The sequence below is a fragment of the Melanerpes formicivorus genome, unplaced genomic scaffold (genome assembly GCF_026170545.1).
Source record: "Melanerpes formicivorus ecotype bairdi unplaced genomic scaffold, bMelFor1.0.p_v2 SCAF_29, whole genome shotgun sequence".
In the NCBI taxonomy this organism is placed as follows: domain Eukaryota; kingdom Metazoa; phylum Chordata; class Aves; order Piciformes; family Picidae; genus Melanerpes; species Melanerpes formicivorus.
Window position 1 is genome coordinate 100,214 of NW_027142381.1, and position 22,313 is coordinate 122,526.

A 22,313-nucleotide genomic window follows, 5' to 3' on the forward strand; every position below is an offset into this window, starting at 1 on the left:
ATTGAAAGGGAGCTACAGGAGAGCTGGAGGGGGACTTTGGCCAAAGGCATGGAGTGCCAGGACCAAGGGTAGTGGCTTCAAGCTGGGAGAAGCTGGGTTGAGATTAGACAATAGAAAGAAATTCTTCCCTATGAGGGTGGCAGGGCACTGGAACAGGTTGCCTGGGGAAGCTGTGGAGGCTCCAAGCTTGTCAGTATTCAAAGGCAGGTTAGATGGGGCCTGGAGCAAGCTGGGCTAGTGGAAAATAGAATAGAATAGAGTAGAATAGAATAGAATAGACCAGGTTGAAAGAGATCTTCAAGATCATTGCATCAAACCTATCACCCAACACCACCTAATTGACTAACCCATGGCACCAAGTACCCTGTCAAGTCTCTTCCTCAACACCTCCAGGGATGGTGACTCCACCAACTCCCTGGGCAGCACATCCCAATGGCCAATCTCGCTTTATGGGAAGAACTTTTTCCTCCCCTCCAGCCTAAACCTCCCCTGGCACAGCTTGAGACTGTGTCCTCTTGTTCTGGTGCTGCTTGTCTGGGAGAAGAGACCAACCCCCACCCGGCTACAACCTCCCTTCAGGGAGTTGGAGAGAGCAAGAAGGTCTCCCCTGAGCCTCCTCTTCTGCAGGCTAAGCAACCCCAGCTCCCTCAGCCTCTCCTCACAGGGCTGTGCTCCAGACCCCTCCCCAGCTTTCTTGCCCTTCTCTGGACACTTTCAAGTCTCTCAATGTCCTTCTTAAACTGAGGAGCCCAGAACTGGACACAGGACTCAAGGTGTGGCCTAAGCAGTGCTGAGCACAGGGCACAAGGACTTCCCTGCTCCTGCTGGCCACACTCTTCCTGATGCAGGCCAGGATGCCCTTGGCCTTCTTGGCCACCTGGGCACACTGCTGGCTCATGTTCAGCTGCTGTCAACCATTCCCCCCAGGTCCCTCTCTGCCTGGCTGCTCTCAGCCACTCTGACCCCAGCCTGCAGCACTGCCTGGGGTTGCTGTGGCCAATGTGTAGAACCTGGCACTGGGATGTGTTCAGTCTCCTGCCCTTGGCCTCTGCCCTGTGGGAAGTGTCCCTTCCCATGGCAGGGGGGTTGGAACTGGATGATCTTTAGGGTCCCTTCCAAGCCAAGCCATCCCTGGGGAGCTGCAGTGCTGGGCAGCAGGATGGAGAGGACAGATCCATGCAGGGCTGCTGGGCCCTGCTGCAGAGGGGAGCGAAGGGTGGAGGCTGCTCAGGCAGTCATTAGCACTGTGGCTACTTGTCTCTGTTGCTGGTGGTTTGCCCCATGCTCTGGGTCATAAGCTGGATGTTTCCAGTGTTTCTGGTTGTGGTTTTTGTTGTCAGTTTATGCTTGAGTGAGATGTTCTGCTTGCCTGCCTGCCCAGGGGAGAGCCTTTCCTCTGTGCTGCTGCTCCTAACGTGCTGGAAGGGTTTGCAGACAGGGGCAGGCAATTGTCTTGTCCAAATCTTCACCACTGCCAAATGCTCCAGCTGGAGGAAACAAAAATATTTGTCTAGCAGCTAATGGTGAGATTTCATGCCTGGGGAAGTGAAGCAGAGAGAGAGAGACACTTCCTGGGTATTCCCCCCACACACACCCCCTGTTCAGTTACAGCTCCTGCAAAAGCAAAGTGCCTGGGAGAGAGGGAAGAGCAAGGAGGGGCTCAGCTCACAGGTGCTGTGGAGTACTGGTTGATAGTAGGCTGAACATGAGCCAGCAGTGTGCCCAGGGGGCCAAGAGGGCCAAAGGCATCCTGGCCTGCATCAGGAAGAGTGTGGCCAGCAGGAGCAGGGAGGTCATTGTGCCCTGTGCTCAGCACTGCTTAGGCCACACCTTGAGTCCTGTGTCCAGTTCTGGGCTCCTCAGTTTAAGAAGGACATTGAGAGACTTGAAGGTGTCCAGAGAAGGGCAAGAAAGCTGGGGAGGGGTCTGGAGCACAGCCCTGTGAGGAGAGGCTGAGGGAGCTGGGGTTGCTTAGCCTGGAGAAGAGGAGGCTCAGGGGAGACCTTCTTGCTCTCTCCAACTCCCTGCAGGGAGGTTGTAGCCAGGTGGGGGTTGGTCTCTTCTCCCAGACAAGCAGCACCAGAACAAGAGGACACAGTCTCAAGCTGTGCCAGGGGAGGTTTAGGCTGGATGATAGGAAGAAGTTCTTCCCAGCAAGAGAGATTGGCCATTGGGATGTGCTGCCCAGGGAGGTGGTGGAGTCCCCATCCCTGGAGGTGTTTAGGAAGAGCCTGGATGAGGCACTTGGTGCCATGGTTTAGTTGATTAGCTGGTGTTGGTTGAGGGGTTGGACTTGATGATCTCTGAGGTCTTTTCCAACCTGGTCTATTCCATTCCATTCCATTCCATTCCATTCCATCCCATCCCATTCCATCCCATCCCATTCTATAATTTATTGTGTAGTAGTCGGATTTTGCTTTGAAGATTTACCAAGTGAGGTGGCTCCTGGTTTGGGTCTGGTTTCTTTTAGCTCCTGGGTTATTGGAAGAAATGAATGATTTAATTTCCCCCTCCCGCTTCTTTAGAAGCTGCCTGCAGGGCTGGGCAGCCTCCCTGTGGCAGTGTGGTGCTGAGGGCCTCTTCTCCTCTCTTTCAGCAACAGCGCACGGTGTATAGGCTGACCCTGGTGAAAGCTTGGAACGTGGATGAGCTCAGAGCCTATGCTGACCTGATAGCCCTTGGTAAACCAGACTTCATCGAGGTCAAGGTGAGCTGCATGAACCTCTTGTCCTTTTTTCCCATCAGTATTTGACCTTTCCCCACCACCACCTCATTCCCTCTTAACCTTACAGCAGTAAACACATTTCTTCCAAAGGTCACAGAATGGCTTGGGCTGGAAGGGACCTTAAAGATAACAGAATGCTTGGACTTTTATAATGAGCTGGGATGTGTGTTGAGGAGTCATAAAAATGACCACCTCCCTTCATTGAGGCTTCTTTGCTGGCAGAGGAAACCCTCACAGAGTCTCAGAATGCAGCTGGTAATAGAATCAATAAGGTTGGAAAACACCTCAGAGATCATCAAGCCCAACCTCTCACCCAACACCTCATGACAACTAAACCATCGCTCCAAGTGCCACATCCAATCCCCTCTTGAACACCTCCAGGGATGGGGACTCCACCACCTCCCTGGGCAGCACATTCCAATCTCTCTTGCTGGGAAGAATTTTCTCCTCACCTCCAGCCTAAACCTCCCCTGGCACAGCTTGAGACTGTGTCTTCTTGTTCTGGTGCTGCTTGCCTGGCAGAAGAGACCAACCCCCACCTGGCTACAACCTCCCTTCAGGGAGTTGGAGAGAGCAAGAAGGTCTCCCCTGAGCCTCCTCTTCTCCAGGCTAAGCAACCCCAGCTCCCTCAGCCTCTCCTCACAGGGCTGTGCTCCAGACCCCTCCCCACCTTTCTTGCCCTTCTCTGGACACCTTCAAGTCTCTCAATGTCCTTCTTAAACTGAGGATCCCAGAGCTGGACACAGGACTCAAGGTGTGTCCTAAGCAGTGCTGAGCACAGGGCACAAGGACTTCCCTGCTCCTGCTGGCCACACTCCTCCTGATGCAGCCCAGAATGCCATTGGCCTTCCAGTTCCAACCCCCCTGCCATGGGCAGGGGCAATTTCCACTAGCCCAGCTTGCTCCAGGCCCCATCTAACCTGCCTTTGAATACTGACAAGCTTGGAGCCTCCACAGCTTCCCCAGGCCACGTGTTCCAGTGCCCTGCCATCCTCACAGGGAAGACTTTCTTTCTATTGTCTAATCTCAACCCAGCTTCTCCCAGCTTGAAGCCACTACCCTTAGTCCTGGCACTCCATGCCTTTGGCCAAAGTCCCTCTCCAGCTCTCCTGTAGCTCCCTTTCAATGCTGGATGACTGCTCTGAAGTTTTCCAGTGTCTTTCCACCCTCACTCTAAAGAGTTTCTTCGTCATCATCTCCTGTCTAAATTTGCCTTCCTCAAGCCTCAATCCCCTCCCCTTCATCCTATCACAAGCCCTTATCAAAAGTCTCTTCCCATGTTTCCTGTAGCCCACTTCAGGTACTGGAAGGCTGCTCTAAGATCTCCCTGGAGCCTTTGGCACTCTCCTCCTCCTCATCCTTCCTCTTTTGGCCCTCTCCTCCTCCTCCTCCTTCTTTTGCCCCTCTCCTCCTCCTCCTTCTTTTGCCCCTCTCCTCCTCCTCCTTCCTCTGCCCCTCTCCTCTTCCTCCTTCCTTTGCCCCTCTCCTCCTCCTCCTCCTTCTTCCTTTGCTCCTCCTCCTCCTTCCTTTGCCCCTCTTGACTGACTCTTTGAAGAAAAAACCCTGGAATTTCCTGCACTTTCCTTCTGGACCAAATCCCAGAGGTTCTGCTGCTATCAGTGCTGGGACGTCTCTTTCCCTGCCAGTGTGCTGAAGTTGATGGCTCATACAAAACAAGACTTTGAGCATGGCCTGGGGGCAAACACCTCATTGTTGTGCAGTGTCCCAGACTCTGTTCTGTTCCTCCAGGTAAAGACCAGCATGAGGAGTGCTCCTCTGGGGCCCTTCCCACCTTGCATCTCCTCATTTCTTTGCAGCCAGGCTGCAGGGTCTGGTGACCCTGCCAGGAGATGAGGAGGGCAGAGGTGAGAGTGCAGAGCAGTGTGGAGGATGAGGCTGGCAGGCTGGGTGCTGCCTGGGCTGCTGTCATGTGCAGCAGCTTTAATTAGTGAAATGAATTGGGTGTAGGTTAATCAGTGCTGCTGAGCATGGGTTCCCCCAGGTGCTCTCCAGGGCAAACATCTGGCTCATGCCAGATGGTGTTTAAGCCCAGGCTGGATGTGGCTCTGGCCTGCCTGATCTAGTGTGTGGTGTCCCTGCCCATGGCAGGGGGGTTGGAACTAGATGATCCTTGTGGTCCCTTCCAACCCTGACTGATACTATGCAAGGCAGAGGGCTGCTCTTCCCTTTGCCTGGGGAAGGATTCAGCCTTGTAGGAATTTCTTGACAGTGAGGCTGGGGAGACACTGGCACAGGTTGCCCAGGGAGGTTGTGGCTGCCTCCTCCCTGGAGGTGATCAAGGCCTGGCTGGATGAAGTCTTGAGCAACCTGGGCTGGTGGGAGGTGTCCCTGCCCATGGCAGGGGGCTGGAACTGGATGATCTTCAAGCTCCCTTCCAGCTCAAACCTTTCTGTGAACTTATGAACTTGCTGTTTCCTCCACCCACCTAACCCACCCTTTTCCACCCTAAACCCTTGGCCTCAAGAAGCCTAAATCCTTAAGCCATTGATCACCAGGTGGATGATCTTCAAGATCCCTTCCAACCCAAACCAGTCTATGAAGCTATGGGTTAAACAGGCAAAGAGCAGCTCCTGCTCAAAGCAAACAAACAGAGAGAGAGTCCAGGATGCTCCAAAAGCATCTGCCAGAAGCTGAGGCTGGTCTCAGCAGGCTGTCCTGCTTAAATGCTTGAGATAAGTGACATTCATTTCAAACCAGCACAGCTAATCCAAGGCTGCTCCAGAGAGGCTCACGGGGTGGAGTGGATAGAGATTTAGATTCTTGCAGGGCTTAATACTTGTTCTCATTTCCATGATGGTTCTACAGGAGTGTTAACTCTGTGGGACCCCATTCTCTTGTTTAAGGCAGGGGAAATTAGCCTTCATTACCCTGGTGTGAAAGCCAAGCAAAGGAAGGCTCAGTCCTGGGGGTGTTGAATGCCTCTCCATGCTCTTGGTTGCTTAGTCTCTTTTAATGCCACAGTGGCACTCTCATAGTGGCACAAAGCTCAGACAGGATCACAGAATGCTAGGGACCTCTGAAGATTAGGATAGGATAGGATAGGATAGGATGGAATAGAATTAACCAGGTTGGAAAAGACCTCTGAGATCATCAAGTCCAACCTATCACCCAACACCATCTGATCAACTAAACCATAGCACCAAGCACTCCATCAAGTCTCCTCCTAAACACCTCCAGGGATGGTGACTCCACCACCTCCCTGGGCAGCACATCCCAATGGCCAATCTCTCTTTCTATGAAGAACTTCTTCCTCACCTCCAGCCTAAACCTGCCCTGACGCAGCTTGAGACTGTGTCCTCTTGTTCTGGTGCTGCTTGCCTGGGAGAAGAGACCAACCCCCACCTGGCTACAACCTCCCTGCAGGGAGTTGGAGAGTGCAAGAAGGTCTCCCCTGAGCCTTCTCTCCTCCAGACTAAGCAACCCCAGCTGCAGCTGCTCTGCTGTGAGGACAGACTGAGGGAGCTGGGGTTGTTCAGTCTGGAGAGGAGAAGACTCCCAGGAGACCTAATTGTGGCCTTCCAGGATCTGCAGGGGGCTCCAAGAAAGCTGGGGAGGGACTTTTGAGGGTGTCAGGGAGGGATAGGACTGGGGGGAATGGAGCAAAACTAGAACTGGGGAGATTGAGATTGAATGTGAGGAAGAAGTTGTTGCCCATGAGAGTGGTGAGAGCCTGGCACAGGCTGCCCACAGAGGTGGTGGAAGCCTCCTGCCTGGAGGTGTTTTCAGCCAGGCTGGAGGTGGCTGTGAGCAACCTGCTGTAGTGTGAAGTGTCCCTGGCCATGGCAGGGGGTTGGGACTGGCTGAGCCTTTAGCTCCCTACCAACCCTAACAATTCTATGATTCTGTAGCAGCCTGGTGGTCTGTGGGGTCCTGCTGCATCAGTCACCATGATGATTCCTGCTTTCCATCTTCAGCTGACACCATCAACCCCTGTCCTTCATGACACCAGCTTGAAAGCCATTACTAAAGCCAAGGCATGAGCCCAGATCCTCTCCAGGGAGGAGCAGACGTGCATGAGGGCTTGTGTCTGTCATTTGGACAGTGCTGATGCTCAGCTCAGGAGTGTTTCTGCTGCAGAGGGGGCGATCTGTCAACGTGTCATTTGAGGCTTTCTCTCTTCCTCTTGGGTCTCAGCAGCAGCTCTGTCACTCAGCAGCTTGGCTCACGCTTTGTTCCCTTAATTCACACCAGCCTCAATTAAGCAAAGTTGTAATTTGTGGGCTAGGAGTTAAGCAAAATGCTCTTGTGCAGTAATTAAGTTGGGAAGCTCAGAGGGGAGAAACAAAGCCCTGTCACACTCAGCACCCCAGGCACATTCCCCTGCTGGGCCCTGTGGGCTGCAGCGATCGCTGGCTGGCAGGAGCTCCAGCCAGGAGCCTCCACGTGCTCCTCCTGCTCCTTGCTGCAGCCAGGCTCAGCCTGGCACGAGAGGTTGCTTAAACACAGTTGGAAGAATCATCTTGGCACAAGAGGTTGCTTAAATGCTGTTGTGCCTGCTTGGCTCTGTGACAGCAGCACAGAGGTCCAGAGCACGCCCAGCACCGCGTCTCTGGCTTCCTACCAGCACAGGCAGGAGGAGCTGAGATGCTTTTCAAAGGGCTTCTGAGCTTCAAGGTGGTTGGCTAAAGCTGTGTGGCATCATCAGGATGCTAGAAGCTCCCTTATTAAAGGTGATGAAGAGGCAGCATCCTTGAAAGGCTGCAAAGATGATGAGGGAACCAGCACACTGGGCAGGTCACTGGAACGGGCTGCCCAGGGAGGTGCTGGAGTCATCATCACTCTAGATGTCACTTCCAAGCCCTAACATTAAGTAATTCTGTGAGTCATCTCTGGAGACATTCAAAACCCACCTGGATGTGTCCCTGTGTGACCTTCTTTAGGAGAACCTGCCTTGGCCGGAGGGTTGGATGCAGTGATCTCCAGGGGTCCCTTCCAACCTCAACCATTCTGCGACCCTGTGATGCTGCAGCTGCAGGGAAGCTGCTGTGCTTGCTCAGGGGGGTCCCACAGGATGCTTCCCTTTCCCTACAGTAGAATAGAATAGAATAGAATAGAATAGAATAGAATAGAATAGAATAGAATAGAATAGAATAGAATAGAATAGACCAGGTTGGAAGAGACCTTCGAGATCATCAAGTCCAACCTCTCACCCAACACCATCTGATCAACTAAACCCTGGCACCAAGCACCCCATCAAGTCTCCTCCTAAACACCTACAATGATGGTCTGCCCTGAGCCTCCTCTTCTGCAGGCTAAGCAACCCCAGCTCCCTCAGCCTCTCCTCACAGGGCTGTGCCCCAGACCCCTCCCCAGCTTTCTTGCCCTTCTCTGGACACCTTCCAGCATCTCAACATCTTTCCTAACCTGAGGAGCCCAGAACTGGACACAGGACTCAAGGTGTGGCCTAAGCAGTGCTGAGCACAGGGCACAAGGACTTCCCTGCTCCTGCTGGCCACACTCTTCCTGCTGCAGGCCAGGATGCCCTTGGCCTTCTTGGCCCCCTGGGCACACTGCTGGCTCACGTTCAGCCTACTATCAACCACTACCCCCAGGTCCCTTTCTGCCTGGCTGCTCTTCAGCCACTCTGCCCCCAGCCTGTAGCACTGCCTGGGGTTGCTGTGGCCAGTGTGTAGAACCTGGCGCTTGGATGTGTTCATTCTGAGTGCTGGGTTCTGCACATTGGCCACAGCAACCAGGGAAGCTGGTGTGCTTGCTCAGGGGGGTCCAACAGGATGCTTCCCTTTCCCTACACTTGATGTCTTCATAACCCTCTTGGTTATATCACTGAGGAATTGAGCCAAGCACCCTGCTCAGCTGCTCAGGTGTTGAGAGGGCTATCAGCCCTGTTAATCACCTAGGGTTTGAGAAGCTGGGGAAGCTGAGAGCTGCTGTTGCTTTCTCTGGGTGTGCTAAGCTGCTTTTCATTGATTTGTGCTTGGGAGTTAATCAGCCAGCCCAGCCCTTAGTTAATATCTCTTTGCTTCTGTGCTTGCTTTTGCTTGCAAGTGATACCTTTGAAGTGTATTAAAAGACTGAGTCGTGCTGGAGCTCCTTACATTCCTTTTGGTTGTTTGTTTTTCTCCCCCTCCCTCTCCCCCCCCCCCCCCTTAGTCATCCATTTTTCATGATGTTCAAATCATAATCTGTGTAATGAACCTGGGGAAAACAAGGCTCTGGAGGTGCTGGAGTGTGTCCAGAGAAGGACCACGAGGATGAGCAGAGGGCTGGAGCTGCTCTGCTATGAGGACAGACTGAGGGAGTTGGGGTTGTGCAGTCTGGAGAAGAGAAGGCTCCGAGGAGACCTAATTGTGGCCTTCCAGTATCTGAAGGGGGCTCCAAGAAAGCTGGGGAGGGACTTTTGAGGGTGTCAGGGAGTGATGGGACTAGGTGGGGGGTGTGGAGCAAAACTAGAAATGTCCCTGAAAGCAGCCTACAAGAAAGCTGGGGAGGGACTTTTGACAAGGACTTGTAGTGATAGGATGAGAGGGAATGGATTGGAGCTGGAGGAGGAGAGATTTAGACTGCAGATTAGAAAGAAGTGTTTTGCAGTGAGGGTGATGAGACACTGGCACAGGTTGCCCAGGGAGGTTGTGGATGTCCCCTCCCTGGGGGTGTTCAAGGCCAGGTTGGATGAAGCCTTGAGCAACCTGGGCTGGTGAAAGGTGTCCCTGCCCACAGCAGGGGGTTGGAACTGGATGATCTTCAAGCTCCCTTCCAGCACAATCAATTCTACTATTGTGCATCAGGCTGCTCAGAGAGGTTGTGGAGTCTCCTTCAACAAGGCTGGGGAGGGGTCTGGAGCACAGCCCTGTGAGGAGAGGCTGAGGGAGCTGGGGTTGCTTAGCCTGGAGAAGAGGAGGCTCAGGGGAGACCTTGCTCTCTACAACTACCTGAAGGGAGGTTGTAGTCAAGTGGGGGTTGGTCTCTTCTCCCAGGCAAGCAGCACCAGAACAAGAGGACACAGTCTCAAGCTGTGCCAGGGGAGGTTTAGGCTGGAGGTGAGGAAGAAGTTCTTCCCAGCAAGAGAGATTGGCCATTGGGATGTGCTGCCCAGGGAGGTGGTGGAGTCCCCATACCTGGAGGTGTTTAGGAAGAGACTGGAGGGGGTGCTTGTTTTCATGGTTTAGTTGATGAGATGGTGTTGGGTGATAGGTTGGACTTGATGATCTCAAAGCTCTTTTCCAGCCTGGTTCATTCCATTCCATTCCATTCCATTCCATTCCATTCCATTCCATTCCATTCCATTCCATTCCATTCCATTCCATTCCATTCCATTCCATCCTATCCTATCCCATCCTATCCCATCCTATCCCATCCCATCCCCCAGACTTTCACAGCTGCCTGGATGTGTTGCTGTGTGACCTGCCCTGGCTGATCCTGCCCTGGCAGTAGGCTTGGGCTTGATCTCCAGTGGTCCCTCCAACCAGTCTCTGATCCTGGTGACTCTCCAAGGGGGTACACAAAACAGACTTTCAGGCTTTGCTGCAGTGCCAGCACTGCCCAGAGCTTGTGGAGGGTTGAACTAACAGTGATGCTTTCTGTGTCTCTTCTCAGGGTGTGACCTACTGTGGTGAAAGCTCAGCCAGCAGCCTGACGATGGCCAACGTGCCCTGGCACGAGGAGGTGGTGCGCTTCGTCCAGGAGCTGGCTGACCTCCTCCCCGGCTACGAGCTGGCCTGTGAGCACGAGCACTCAAACTGCCTCCTCATAGCTCATCAAAAGGTGAGGCTCCGCCAGGCTCTGCTGCCAGCCCCTTGCCATCTCACCAGAGATGAAGGTTGGAGACTAGAGCAGGGGTTAGAGATCTGCAGGAAGCTCTTCACAGTGAGGGTGGTGGAACGCTGGAGAAAGTTGCCCAGGGAGGTGGTGCAGGGTTAGGCCCCATCAAGTGTGAGCAACCTGATCTGGTTGGTGATCATAGGATCATAGAAGCAATAAGGTTGGAACAAACCTCAGAGATCAAGTCCAACCTGTCACCCAGCACCTCCTGACTAACTAAACCATGGCTCCAAGTGCCACATCCAGTCCCCTCTTGAACACCTCCAGGAATGGGGACTCCACCACCTCCCTGAGCAGCACATCCCAATGGCCAATCTCTCTTGCTGGTAAGTATTTCTTCCTAACCTCCAGCCTAAACCTCCCCTGGCACAGCTTGAGACTGTGTCCTCTTGTTCTGGGGCTGGTTGCCTACCTGGGAGAAGAGACCAACCCCCACCTGGCTACAACCTCCCTTCAGGGAGTTGGAGAGAGCAAGAAGGTCTCCCCTGAGCCTCCTCTTCTCCAGGCTAAGCAACCCCAGCTCCCTCAGCCTCTCCTCACAGGGCTGTGCTCCAGACCCCTCCCCAGCCTTGTTGCCCTTCTCTGGACACATTTGAGTGTCTCTGCTTACTAAAGGGGAGTTGGAGAGGTCTTCAAGGGTCCCTTCCAGCCAAATGCATTCTCTGATTCAGGTCCAGAGGAGGCCACAAAGATGATCATGGGGCTGGAACAGCACCCCTATGAGCACAGGCTGAGAGACTCAGTGCTGTTCAGCCTGGAGAGAAGAAGGCTGCAGTGAGACCTTAGAGCAGCCTGCCAGTACCTGAAGGGAGCCTACAAGAAAGCTGGGGAGGGACTTTTTTGCAAGGGCTTGTAGTGATAGGATGAGAGGAATGGTTTTGAGCTGGCAGAGGGGAGACTGAGACTGGAGATGAGGAAGAAATGCTTTACCCTGAGGCTGGTGAGACACTGGAACAGGTAGCCCAGTGAGGTTGTGGTTGCCCCCTCCCTGGAGGTGTTCAAGGCCAGCTTGGATGAGGCTTGGAGCAGCCTGGGCTAGTGGGAGGTGTCCCTGCCCTTGGCAGGGGGGTTGGAACTGGATGATCTTGAAGGTCCCTTCCAACCCCACCCATGCTATGATCTTCTCCTTGGAGGTGCTGCACAACTGCCATGTTCCAGCACGGTTTTCCCTCTCAGGTTAGCTGGGTGCTTGGTGAGGAGATAAACTGCACAGTTTGTTACAGAGAGGGCTGTGGAACACCTGCTGGAGCTGCTGCAGGTTGTAGCTGGTTGTGATAACCCTCAGGCAAGAAGCATTTAACAGCTGAGGGCAGCACCTCCTGTGCTGTGCCAGCCTCTCCTCGCTTGGAGGAAGGCAAAGCCACATCTTGTCGGCGTGGCTCTGCTGGTTCCTGTTTGTTTCCATGATGCTTTTCAGTGCTATACACAGCTGGGTAAGGATTTGGAGGATGGTTTAGGTTGGAAGGGACCTCAATGATCATCTAGTTGCACCCCTCCCTGCCATGGGCAGGGACACTTCACACTGCAGCAGGTTACTCAAGGTCCCTACAGCCTGGCCTTGAACGTTGCTAGACTTGGAGCCTTCACAGCTTCCCTGGGCAACACATCCCAGTACCTCACCACCCTCCTAGGGGTGAATTACTTCCTAATGTCTCATCTCAGTCCAGCTTCTTCCATTTTGAAGCCATCCCCCTTCATCCTGTCACTCCATGCCTTTGCTGAAAGTCTGCCCCAGCAGTCCTGTAGCCCCCTTCAGATACCAAAGGGATGCTCAAAGGTCTCCCAGGAGCCTTCTCCTCTCCAGGCTGAACAACCTCAATCTCTCAGCCTGGCTTCACAGCAGAGGGCTTCCAACCCTCCTGTCATTGCTGTGGCCCTGCTCCAGCAGGTCTCTGTCTCTTCTGAGCTGAGGACCCCCAGCACTGCAGATGGAGGCTCAGCAGAATCCCCTCCCTGCCCCTGCTGCCCACACTGAAAAGCCTCACAGAAAGTTAATGAACATTGCAACACTGTGCTAGCTGAGCAACTGCTGGAGCTGCTCCTCGTTATGCTAATTGAGCTCATTATACTCTTTGCATGTTCCTCACTTGTGTTTGAAGTTTGGAGCACTCTGATGTGCCTCACATAAGTGGGAGCTGCTTCCAGGGAGTGGTGGTGCAGGGCTGGCCACGTGAGGTGACCGGCAGCGCTCGCTTGCAAACCACCACCTGCCCAAGCCCCAAAGTACAATCAGACAATCAATAAGGTTGGAAAAGACCTCAAGAGATCATCAAGTCCAACCTGTCACCCAACACCTCCTGACTAACTAAACCATGGCTCCAAGTGCCACATCCAATCCCCTCTTGAACACCTCCAGGGATGGTGGCTCCACCACCAACAGTGCAATACCAGCTGGTATGAAAGAGGCTGGAGGCGTTGGCAGAGGAATGATGCACCTCAGAGAGTCAACCAGGTTGGAAAAGACCTTAGAGATCACCAAGCCCAACCTATTACCTAATGCCTAACACCTCCTGACAACTAAACCATGGCTCCAAGTGCCACATCCAATCCCCTCTTGAACACCTCCAGGGATGGGGACTCCACCACCTCCCTGGGCAGCACATTCCAGTGGCCAATTTCTCTGTCTGGGAAGAACTTTCTCCTCACCTCCAGCCTAACCTTCCCCTGGCACAGCTTGAGACTGTGGGGAAGTTCAGACTGGAGATTAGGAGAAACTTCTTTGCTGCAAGGGTGGTCAGGGATTGGAACAGGCTGCCCAGGGAGGTGGTGGAGTCCCCATCCCTGGAGGCGTTCAGGAAACCTGCGGCCGTGGCACTACTTTAGGCCATGCTTTGGTGGCCACGGTGGTGCTGGGTTGAAGGTTGGACTGGATGACCTTGGAGGCCTCTTCCAAGCCAAACAATTCTGTGACTCCATGGGAACAGCTGGAAAGGAGCAGAGGGAAGCAGCACACTGAGCCTGGGCTTAGCTTTAACTCACCTGAAAGTTCCTTTATTTACACTCTCAGCCTCAGTCGTTGCCACGGGCAACTGTGCCCCAGCAAACCCATGCAGGCAGGAATCTTCTCCTCCTTTGGAAGTGAGGGGCCCAGGGAAAGAAAGGAAACAGCTTGTCACCTAACTTGCTGGTGCATAATTTAAGGAGCCCCATTAGTAACAAGAATAGATTGATGCTGGCCCAGGAGGAATTCACCAGCTGCTTTGCTTCCCCCAGCCATTAGCAGGAGGGGACCTTGTGGAAGCAATCTAGGCAGGGGGACTGAGAGCAGCTAATAAAAAAGGAGATTTACTTTTATTATGGTTAATTCTAAATTTCAGGCTCCAGTGGAGGATAAAATTTGTCAGGGTGTGTTGTTTGCAGGGGGTGGGGGGGGGGGGGAGGAATAAAAAGAACCTGAGCTCTGGGAGCAATTAAACTGCAGTGAGTAATTGCCAAATCAAAAGGTGTCTTAAAAGTTTAAGGAGTTGCAGGAAGGCAGCACTAAAAAAATCCTTAAGGGGTGTGATTTATCTCCCTGTGTCCTGCTAGGGCTGAGCTTGGAGGGGCTCAAACAATGCTCCTGTGAATGGTTTGAAACACCAACAGTGCAATGCCAGCTGCTATGGAAGAGGCTGGAAGTGCTGGCAGAGGAATGATGCACCTCAGAGAGTCAGCCAGGTTGGAAAAGACCTCAGAGATCACCAAGCCCAACCTATTACCTAATGCCTAACACCTCCTGACAACTAAACCATGGCTCCAAGGGCCACATCTGAGCCTTTTTGGAACACCTCCAGGGATGGGGACTCCACCACCTCCCTGGGCAGCACATTCCAGAGGGCAATCTCTCTCTCTGTGTAGAATTTCTTCCTCACCTCCAGGCTAAACCTCCCCTGGCACAGCTTGAGACTGTGTCCTCTTGTTCTGGTGCTGCTTGCCTGGGAGAAGAGACCAACCCCCACCTGGCTACAACCTCCCTTCAGGGAGTTGCAGAGAGCAAGAAGGTATCCCCTGAGCCTCCTCTTCTCCAGGCTAAGCAACCCCAGCTCCCTCAGCCTCTCCTCCCAGGGCTGTGCTCCAGACCCCTCCCCAGCTTTGTTGCCCTTCTCTGGACACCTTCCAGCATCTCAACATCTTTCCTAATCTGAGGGGCTCAGAACTGGACACAGGACTCAAGGTGTGGCCTAAGCAGTGCTGAGCACAGGGCACAATGACCTCCCTGCTCCTGCTGGCCACACTCTTCCTGATGCAGGCCAGGATGCCCTTGGCCTTCTTGGCCTCCTGGGCACACTGCTGGCTCATGTTCAGCTGCTGTCAACCACTACCCCCAGGTCCCTCTCTGCCTGGCTGCTCTCAGCCACTCTGACCCCAGCCTTTAGCACTGCCTGGGGTTGTTGTGGCCCAAGTGCAGCCCCTGGCACTTGGACTTGTTGAATGCCATCCTGTTGGCCTCTGCCCATCTGCCCAGCCTGGCAAGGTCCCTCTGCAGAGCCCTTCTTATGTTCCAGTTTGTGCCTGTTCCCCCTTGTCCTGTCACTAAGGGAAAGCCTTCAGGTCCTGCTGGGTCTCAGGGGGTGAGATGTGTCCCACTTAACCTTGGAGAGCTTTGGATCTGCCACTCCTGCACTAACCAAGGACAGCCTGGGGGACATAGTAGCCTGGCCAAAGGTGCTCATCAGCCTCTCCATCAGCCAAGAAATCTTCCCAGCAGAGAGGAAACCAGGCTCTGCCTTCCCATGTGTGTCCTGCGGGGGCTCGGGTGGGATGTGGAGGCTTCACGTGCGCCCTGGCTGCGCTTGCAGGAGGCTCAAGAGGTTGGGTGAAAGGCATTGAAGTTGTTCCATGCTGAGCTTTTCATCTATATTTAGGGAGGAAAAGGAAGCACTTAACTACCAGCTGCAGATCCACTAACAAGGGTTACATCAGAGAAAAATAGGCCCTAACATTTGGTTTCCTTCCTGCCTTGCAAGTCATCTGGAGGCTGTGAGCTGTCCTTGTGATCCAGCATCCCTGATCCACAACTGGGAGCAGTTCTCTGCCTGCTCACCCATCAGCTGTCATGAGGTGTTGGGTGGCAGGTTGGACTTGATTTGCACTGCAGTGCAAGGGGGAAAGCAACCTTGAGCTGCTGCTTCATGTCAGAAGGTCAGCAGCACTGGTTAGGCCACACCTTGAGTCCTGTGTCCAGTTCTGGGCTCCTCAGGTTAGGAAAGATGTTGACCTGCTGGAAGGTGTCCAGAGAGGGGCAAGAAAGCTGGGGAGGGGTCTGGAGCACAGCCCTGTGAGGAGAGGCTGAGGGAGCTGGGGTTGCTTAGCCTGGAGAAGAGGAGGCTCAGGGGAGACCTTCTTGCTCTCTGCAACTCCCTGAAGGGAGGTTGTAGCCAGGTGGGGGTTGGTCTCTTCTCCCAGGCACCCAGCACCAGAACAAGAGGACACAGTCTCAAGCTGTGCCAGGGGAAGTTTAGGCTGGATGTTAGGAAGAAGTTGTGAGCAACCTGCTGTAGTGTGAGGTGTCCCTGGCCATGGCAGGGGGTTGGAACTGGATGGTCCTTGAGGTCCCCTCCAACCCTGACAATTCTATGACTCTGTGATTCTAAGACATCAAAGACCATTGAGTCTAAGACCACCATGGCCCCTAAACCATGGCCACATGTCTTTGCAACACTGGGAAGTTTAGGCTGGAGGTGAGGAGGAAGTTCTTCCCAGCAAGAGAGATTGGCCCTTGGGATGTGCTGCCCAGGGAGGTGGTGGAGTCCCCATCCCTGGAGGTGTTTAGGAAGGGACTGGATGAGGCACTTGGTGCCATGGTTGAGTTGATCAGATGGTGTTGGGTGATAGATTGCACTGGATGATCTCAAAGGTCTCTTCCAACCTGGTTAATTCTATTCTATTCAAAGAGGAGCAGCATCCTCCTGTCTGCAGCAGGCATGGGATGGGGTTGCTCCCCAGCTGAGGACAAGGTGCCTCAGTGCCCCAGCAACAGCCATAGTGCAGGTGGCAGGAGGAAATGTTCTGTTCCTGCAAGGTGTTTTTCTTCCTCTTGTCTCCTTCAAAATAAGGAGGTGGCTGTGGATCAGGATCCCCTGATAGCAACCCAGACTGGGGGTGAAGGGCTGGAGAGCAGCCCTGTGGAGAAGGACTTGGGGATGCAGAGTTGGACATGAGCTGGTACTGAGTGCTGCCAGCCCAGCCCCAGCCTGGCCTGGGCTGATCCCCAGCAGTGTGGGCAGCAGGGGCAGGAAGGAGGGTTCTGCCCCTCTGCTGTGATCTGCTGAGACCTCCCCTGCAGTGCTAAGGCAGCTCTGGAGTCCTCAGCACAGACAGGGACCTGGTGGAGCAGGGCCAGAGGAGGCCACAGCAATGCTGGGAGGGCTGGAAGCCCTCTGCTGGGAGGCCAGGCTGAGAGAGTTGGTGTTGCTGAGCCTGGAGAAGAGAAGGCTCAGGGGAGACCTTCTGGTGGCCTTTCAGAGCTTCCAGGGGAGATCAGAAAGCTGGGGACAGACTTCTGAGCAGGGCCTGTTGTGACAGGACAAGGGGGATGGTTTGAATTCAAAGAGGGAGATTCAGACTGGAGAGAAGGAAGAGAGGTTATGATGCCAGTGGTGGTGAGACCCTGTCCCAGGTTGCCCAGAAGGGTGGTAGAAGCCCCATCCCTGGAACCATTGCAGGTCAGGCTGTCTGGGGCTCTGAGCAACCTGCTGCAGTTGGGGATGTCCCTGCTGGCTGCAGGGGGGGTTGGACTGGGTGACCTTTGAAGGCCCTCTTCAACCCAAACCTGTCTGGAATTCTCTGGCTCTGCCCTGCTTGATCTGTTGGTTATTAAAAGAAGCTCCCAGCCCTGCTCAGGTAATCCAGCTTTCATCTGCTGGAATTAAAACTGTCTGGATGTAGCCCTGCCTTAATTGGCAGAGGAGATGACGTACTCTGCAGAGGGTAGGGATTAAAGAAGCCCTCTGCAATAATGAAGCCTGTCTTCAGAAGAGCTCAGGCAAGAGCAGAGGGCGGAAATAGAAGCAGACCAGTTGCAGAGGAGCAGACCCAGGGGGCTGGGGCTGTGCAGCTCTGGAATCATAGAATCAATAAGGTTGGAAAAGACCTCAGAGATCATCAAGTCCAACCTGTCACCCAACCCCTCCTGACTACTAAACCATGGCACCAAGTGCCACATCCAATCCCCTCTTGAACATCTCCAGGGATGGGGACTCCACCACCTCCCTGGGCAGCACATCCCAATGGCTAACAACTCTCTCTGGGAAGAACTTTCTCCTCACCTGCAGCCTAAACCTCCCCTGGCACAGCTTGAGACTGTGTCCTCTTGTTCTGGTGCTGGGTGACTGGGAGAAGAGCCCAACCCCCACCTGGCTACAACCTCCCTTCAGGGAGTTGGAGAGAGCAAGAAGGTCTCCCCTGAGCCTCCTCTTCTCCAGGAGAAGGACCCAGCAGTGCCTTGGGGTCACCTTTTAGCTGTTTCTCTCTCTCTCTCTCTTGAAAATCTCAACAGGAAAATCCCATTTCCAGGCTTTGTGGTTTGCCAGCTTTGGAAGGTGTTGAGGTCTCTCCCAGCCTTGGGGATTCTGTGTTCTGGCTGCTCGAGGATGTCTCTCTGTTCCTGAGCACCTCAGTCTCTGAGTGTGGAGCTAACTACAGGGCTGCTTCTTCAGATTCACACATTGCACTGGGTTGGAAGGGACCCTCAAAGATCCCAGGCTCACAGGATGTCAGGAGTTAGAGGGGACCCAAAGAGGTCATCGAGTCCACCCCCCCCTGCCAGAGCAGGACCATACAATCTAGCTCAGGTCACACAGGAACACATCCAGACAGGCCTTGAAAGCTTCCAGAGAAGGAGACTCCACTCTGGGCAGCCTGTTCCAGTGCTCTGTGACCCTTACAGTAAAGAGGTTCCCCCATGTGTTGAGGTGGAACCTCCTGTGCTGCAGCTTCCATCCATTGCTCCTTGTCCTATCCCAGGGAGCAAGTGAGCAGAGCCTGTCCCCTCCCTCCTGACCCCCAGCCCTCAGATATTGATAAACATTCATTAAATCCCCTCTTAGTCTTCTCTTTTCCAGACTAAAAAGCCCCAGGTCCCTCATCTCATCTTGTCCAACCCCCCTGCAGGCAGCAGGGACACCTCCAACCTGAGCAGGCTGCAGAGGGCCACACTGAGTCTAATCTTGAATGTCCCCAGGGATGGAGCCTCAACCACATCCCTGGGCAGCCTGTTCCAGTGTCTCACCACCCTCCCTGTGCAGAACTTCCTCCTGATGGCCAGCCTAAAGCCACCCCTGCTCCAGCTCCAAACCATGGCCCCTATCACTCCAAGCCCTTCTAAACACTCTGTCCCCAGCCTGCCTTTTTGTTTCCCCCTAAAGCTGATGGAAGCTTTTAGCTCTGTTCACTGCTCACAGATCCACTTTGCAGAGTTCCTGAGGGGTTTAAAGCTCATTCCCTGAGCTTGCTGTCACTGCAGATGTGTTCAGCTCCAGGGCTATGGGATGTAGGGAGGCTCTTAGCATGCCTGCTGTCCTGGTCATTGCCTTCTCTTGCAGCCCTTGTAACTCAATAACCAGCTTCATCTTAATTATTTCCCCCTGCAGCCTGAAGGTTGCAAGTGGCAATTAAACAAAGGGAAGGTTTTAGCTATTTAAGAAGCAATCTGACCCTGTTAAGATTAATTTCTCTCCAATATTTCCTCTCCTCTTCCTGAGTGGCTCCAGTTCAGTCACTTCCACTGCCAAACAAAGAGAGCCTGAAATAATTGTGAGCCTTAATTAGATGAGGAGCCCTGTGCAATAATTCAGTCAATGGCTTGTTTGACTTGGAGAGCTTCATCCTGGCAGGTGGTGGAAAACAGTCCTTGCAGTTGGGAAATGAGAGTGCTTTGCACTCCTGTGATCTATGAGGTGGTTACTAATAGCCTGTGTCAAAGGGGGGAATGCTGCTGGCTTCAGAGCAGTCATGAGCTGTCTTCAGGGTGAGAGGAAGGAGCTCAGAGTTGGGGCCATCAAGATCAGTTTTCCAGCTGCCTTTTGAATGTTAGAGCCCAGAGAGGAGGCTGGTGGTGGAGACAGCTAAAAAACCCAACCCAAACCAAACCCAACCAATCAAGCACCAAACCAAACACAGTCTAAATAACTAGCTGTAGAAAAGCAGTAGCTGAAAGCTGCTGCATCACCAATGTTGAGTGGCCCAAAGGCACCAGTGAGCTGCTACAGAGGAAAGAAAGGGAGCTGGAAGCCATCAGGAGTTCCACAGAGCCTGTGGATGGGAGCAAAACCTTCACCCTCCTGTGGTCTCTGAGGTGGTTACTAATAGCCTGTGTCAAAGAGGGGAAAGCTGCTGGCTTCAGAGCAGTCATGAGCTGTCTTCAGGTTGAAAGGAAGGAGCTCAGAGTTGGGGCCATCAAGATCAGTTTTCCAGCTGCCTTTTGAATGTTAGAGCCCAGAGAGGTGGCTGATGGTGGAGACAGCAAAAAAACCCAACCCAAACCCAACCAATCAAGCACCAAACCAAACACAGTCTAAATAACTGACTGTAGAAAAGCAGTAGCTGAAAGCTGCTGCATCACCAAGGTTGAGTGGCCCAAAGGCACCAGTGAGCTGCTGCAGAGGAAAGAAAGGGAGCTGGAAGCCATCAGGAGCTCCACACAGCCTGTGGATGGGAGCAAAACCTTCACCCTCCTGTGGTCTCTGAGGTGGTTACTAATAGCCTGTGTCAAAGAGGGGAAAGCTGCTGGCTTCAGAGCAGTCATGAGCTGTCTTCAGGGTGAAAGGAAGGAGGTCAGGGTTGGGGCCATCAAGATCAGTTTTCCAGCTGCCTTTTGAATGTTAGAGCCCAGAGAGGAGGCTGGTGGTGGAGACAGCAAAAAAACCCAACCCAACCCAAACCAAACCAAACCCAACCAATCAAGCACCAAACCAAACACAGTCTAAATAACTGACTGTAGAAAAGCAGTAGCTGAAAGCTGCTGCATCACCAATGTTGAGTGGCCCAAAGGCACCAGTGAGCTGCTGCAGAGGAAAGAAAGGGAGCTGGAAGCCACCAGGAGCTCCACACAGCCTGTGGATGGGAGCAAAACCTTCACCCTCACCAACATCTCAGGTCCTGCTAACCCAAGCTCTAAAGGCAGAGAGAGGGAGATGAAGGTTTAGGGTTTGAACTTGTCCCTGGGGATTGTCTGGTGGCAGCTGCAAGGACAGCTTGAATGTGTCCAGAGAAGGGCAATGAGGCTGGGGAGGGGTCTGGAGTACAGCCCTGTGAGGAGAGGCTGAGGGAGCTGGGGAGACCTAATTGTGGCCTTCCAGGATCTGCAGGGGGCTCCAAGAAAGCTGGGGAGGGACTTTTGAGGGTGCCAGGGAGGGATAGGACTGGGGGGGATGGAACAAAACTAGAAATGGGTAGATTGAAATTGGATGTTAAGAAGAAGTTGTTCCCCATGAGGGTGGTGAGAGCCTGGCACAGGTTGCCCAGGGAGGTGGTGGAAGCCTCCTGCCTGGAGGTGTTTGCAGCCAGGCTGGAGGTGGCTGTGAGCAACCTGCTGTAGTGTGAGGTGTCCCTGGCCATGGCAGGGGAGTTGGGGCTGGCTGAGCCTTGAGCTCCCTACCAACCCTGACAATTCTGTAATTCCTGACAGTGAGGGGGGTGGAACACTGCAGCAGGTTGCCCAGAGACAAGGTGGAGGCCACATCCCTGGAGATACTCAAGGCCAGGCTTGATAGGGCTCTGAGCAACCTGCTCTAGCTGAAGATGACCCTGCTGACTGCAGAGGGGTTGGACAAGATGCCCTTCGAGGTCCCCTTCCAACCCAGTGCCTTCTGTGATTCTGCTCTAGGGCTGAAGGCTTCTGACCCAGGCTGCCAACAGGGAGTACTCCTTAGGTGGGTTAGGAGGCTGACCTGGCTCATGCTTAGGCAACCTGCTGCAGTGTGAGGTGTCCCTGGCCATGGCAGGGGAGCTGGAACTGGCTGAGCCTTGAGGTCCCTTCCAGCCCTGACACTTCTGTGATTCTCTGATCTGCTGACTTCAGGCAGGTCTGGCACTGCTGGGCACCAGTGCCACATCTGCAGGGAGCAGTTAGTGGTGGGACCATGAGGAGCAGAGCTTGGGGACCTGGGAGCATGAGGTCCAAGGGGGAGGTGTGTGCTGGCTCCTGTGTCCTCTCCCTGCTGAGGCAGAGCCCTCGAGGAGGCTGTGTTTGCCTTTCCAGGCAGCACAGCCTGGTTTCAGAGCCAGCTGAAGCAGCTTTCCTGCTATTTTCTGCTGTGGTGCTAGCTTAAAAAGAAAACAAGGGGAAGGTTTGAGCCATTTGTCTTCTGTTGATGTATTTATCACCTTAAAAGCTTTACCAGGGGGGAAAAACCTCATGGAAAGCCCTGATGGCATCAGGCTGAACTCAGCTCAGTGTTTACTCTTGGCTTGCCAGTTGCAAGGACCTGGTGGAACTGTTTTGGGTCTTCAATCATCTAGCTCTGGAATGATCACAAGGTTGTTAAAACCCAACCTGTAAATCACAGAGTTGCTCTGGTTGGACAAGATCTCTAAGATCATTGAGTCAAACCACTGAGCCAGCACCCTCATGGCCACCAAACCATGGCCCCATGTGCTGTGGCCACAGGTGTCTTGAGCCCCTCCAGGGGTGGTGGCTCCACCACCTCCCTGGGCAGCCTGTGCCAATCCCAGACCACTCTAGCAGCAAAGAATTTGTTCTGATACCCAACCTAAGCTTCTCCAGGCACAGTTTCAGGCCATTTCTTCTCCTTCTCTTGATACTGAGAAGAGACCAACCCCAACCTCACTCTGACCTCCTTGCAGGGAG

The 22,313-nt window shown here is 53.7% G+C and overlaps 1 protein-coding gene across 2 annotated transcripts in view; it reads left to right on the forward strand.

Moving 5' to 3' along the window:
- Positions 1 to 22,313, forward strand: part of LOC137449170 (S-adenosyl-L-methionine-dependent tRNA 4-demethylwyosine synthase TYW1-like) — a 110,794-nt gene that overhangs the window by 85,161 nt on the left and 3,320 nt on the right. For both annotated transcript variants that reach the window (XM_068154426.1, XM_068154427.1), the window contains exons 14-15: positions 2,597 to 2,707; positions 10,301 to 10,468. In XM_068154426.1, the coding sequence (XP_068010527.1) occupies positions 2,597 to 2,707; positions 10,301 to 10,468 (279 nt within the window). The remainder of the gene's footprint in view (positions 1 to 2,596; positions 2,708 to 10,300; positions 10,469 to 22,313) is intronic.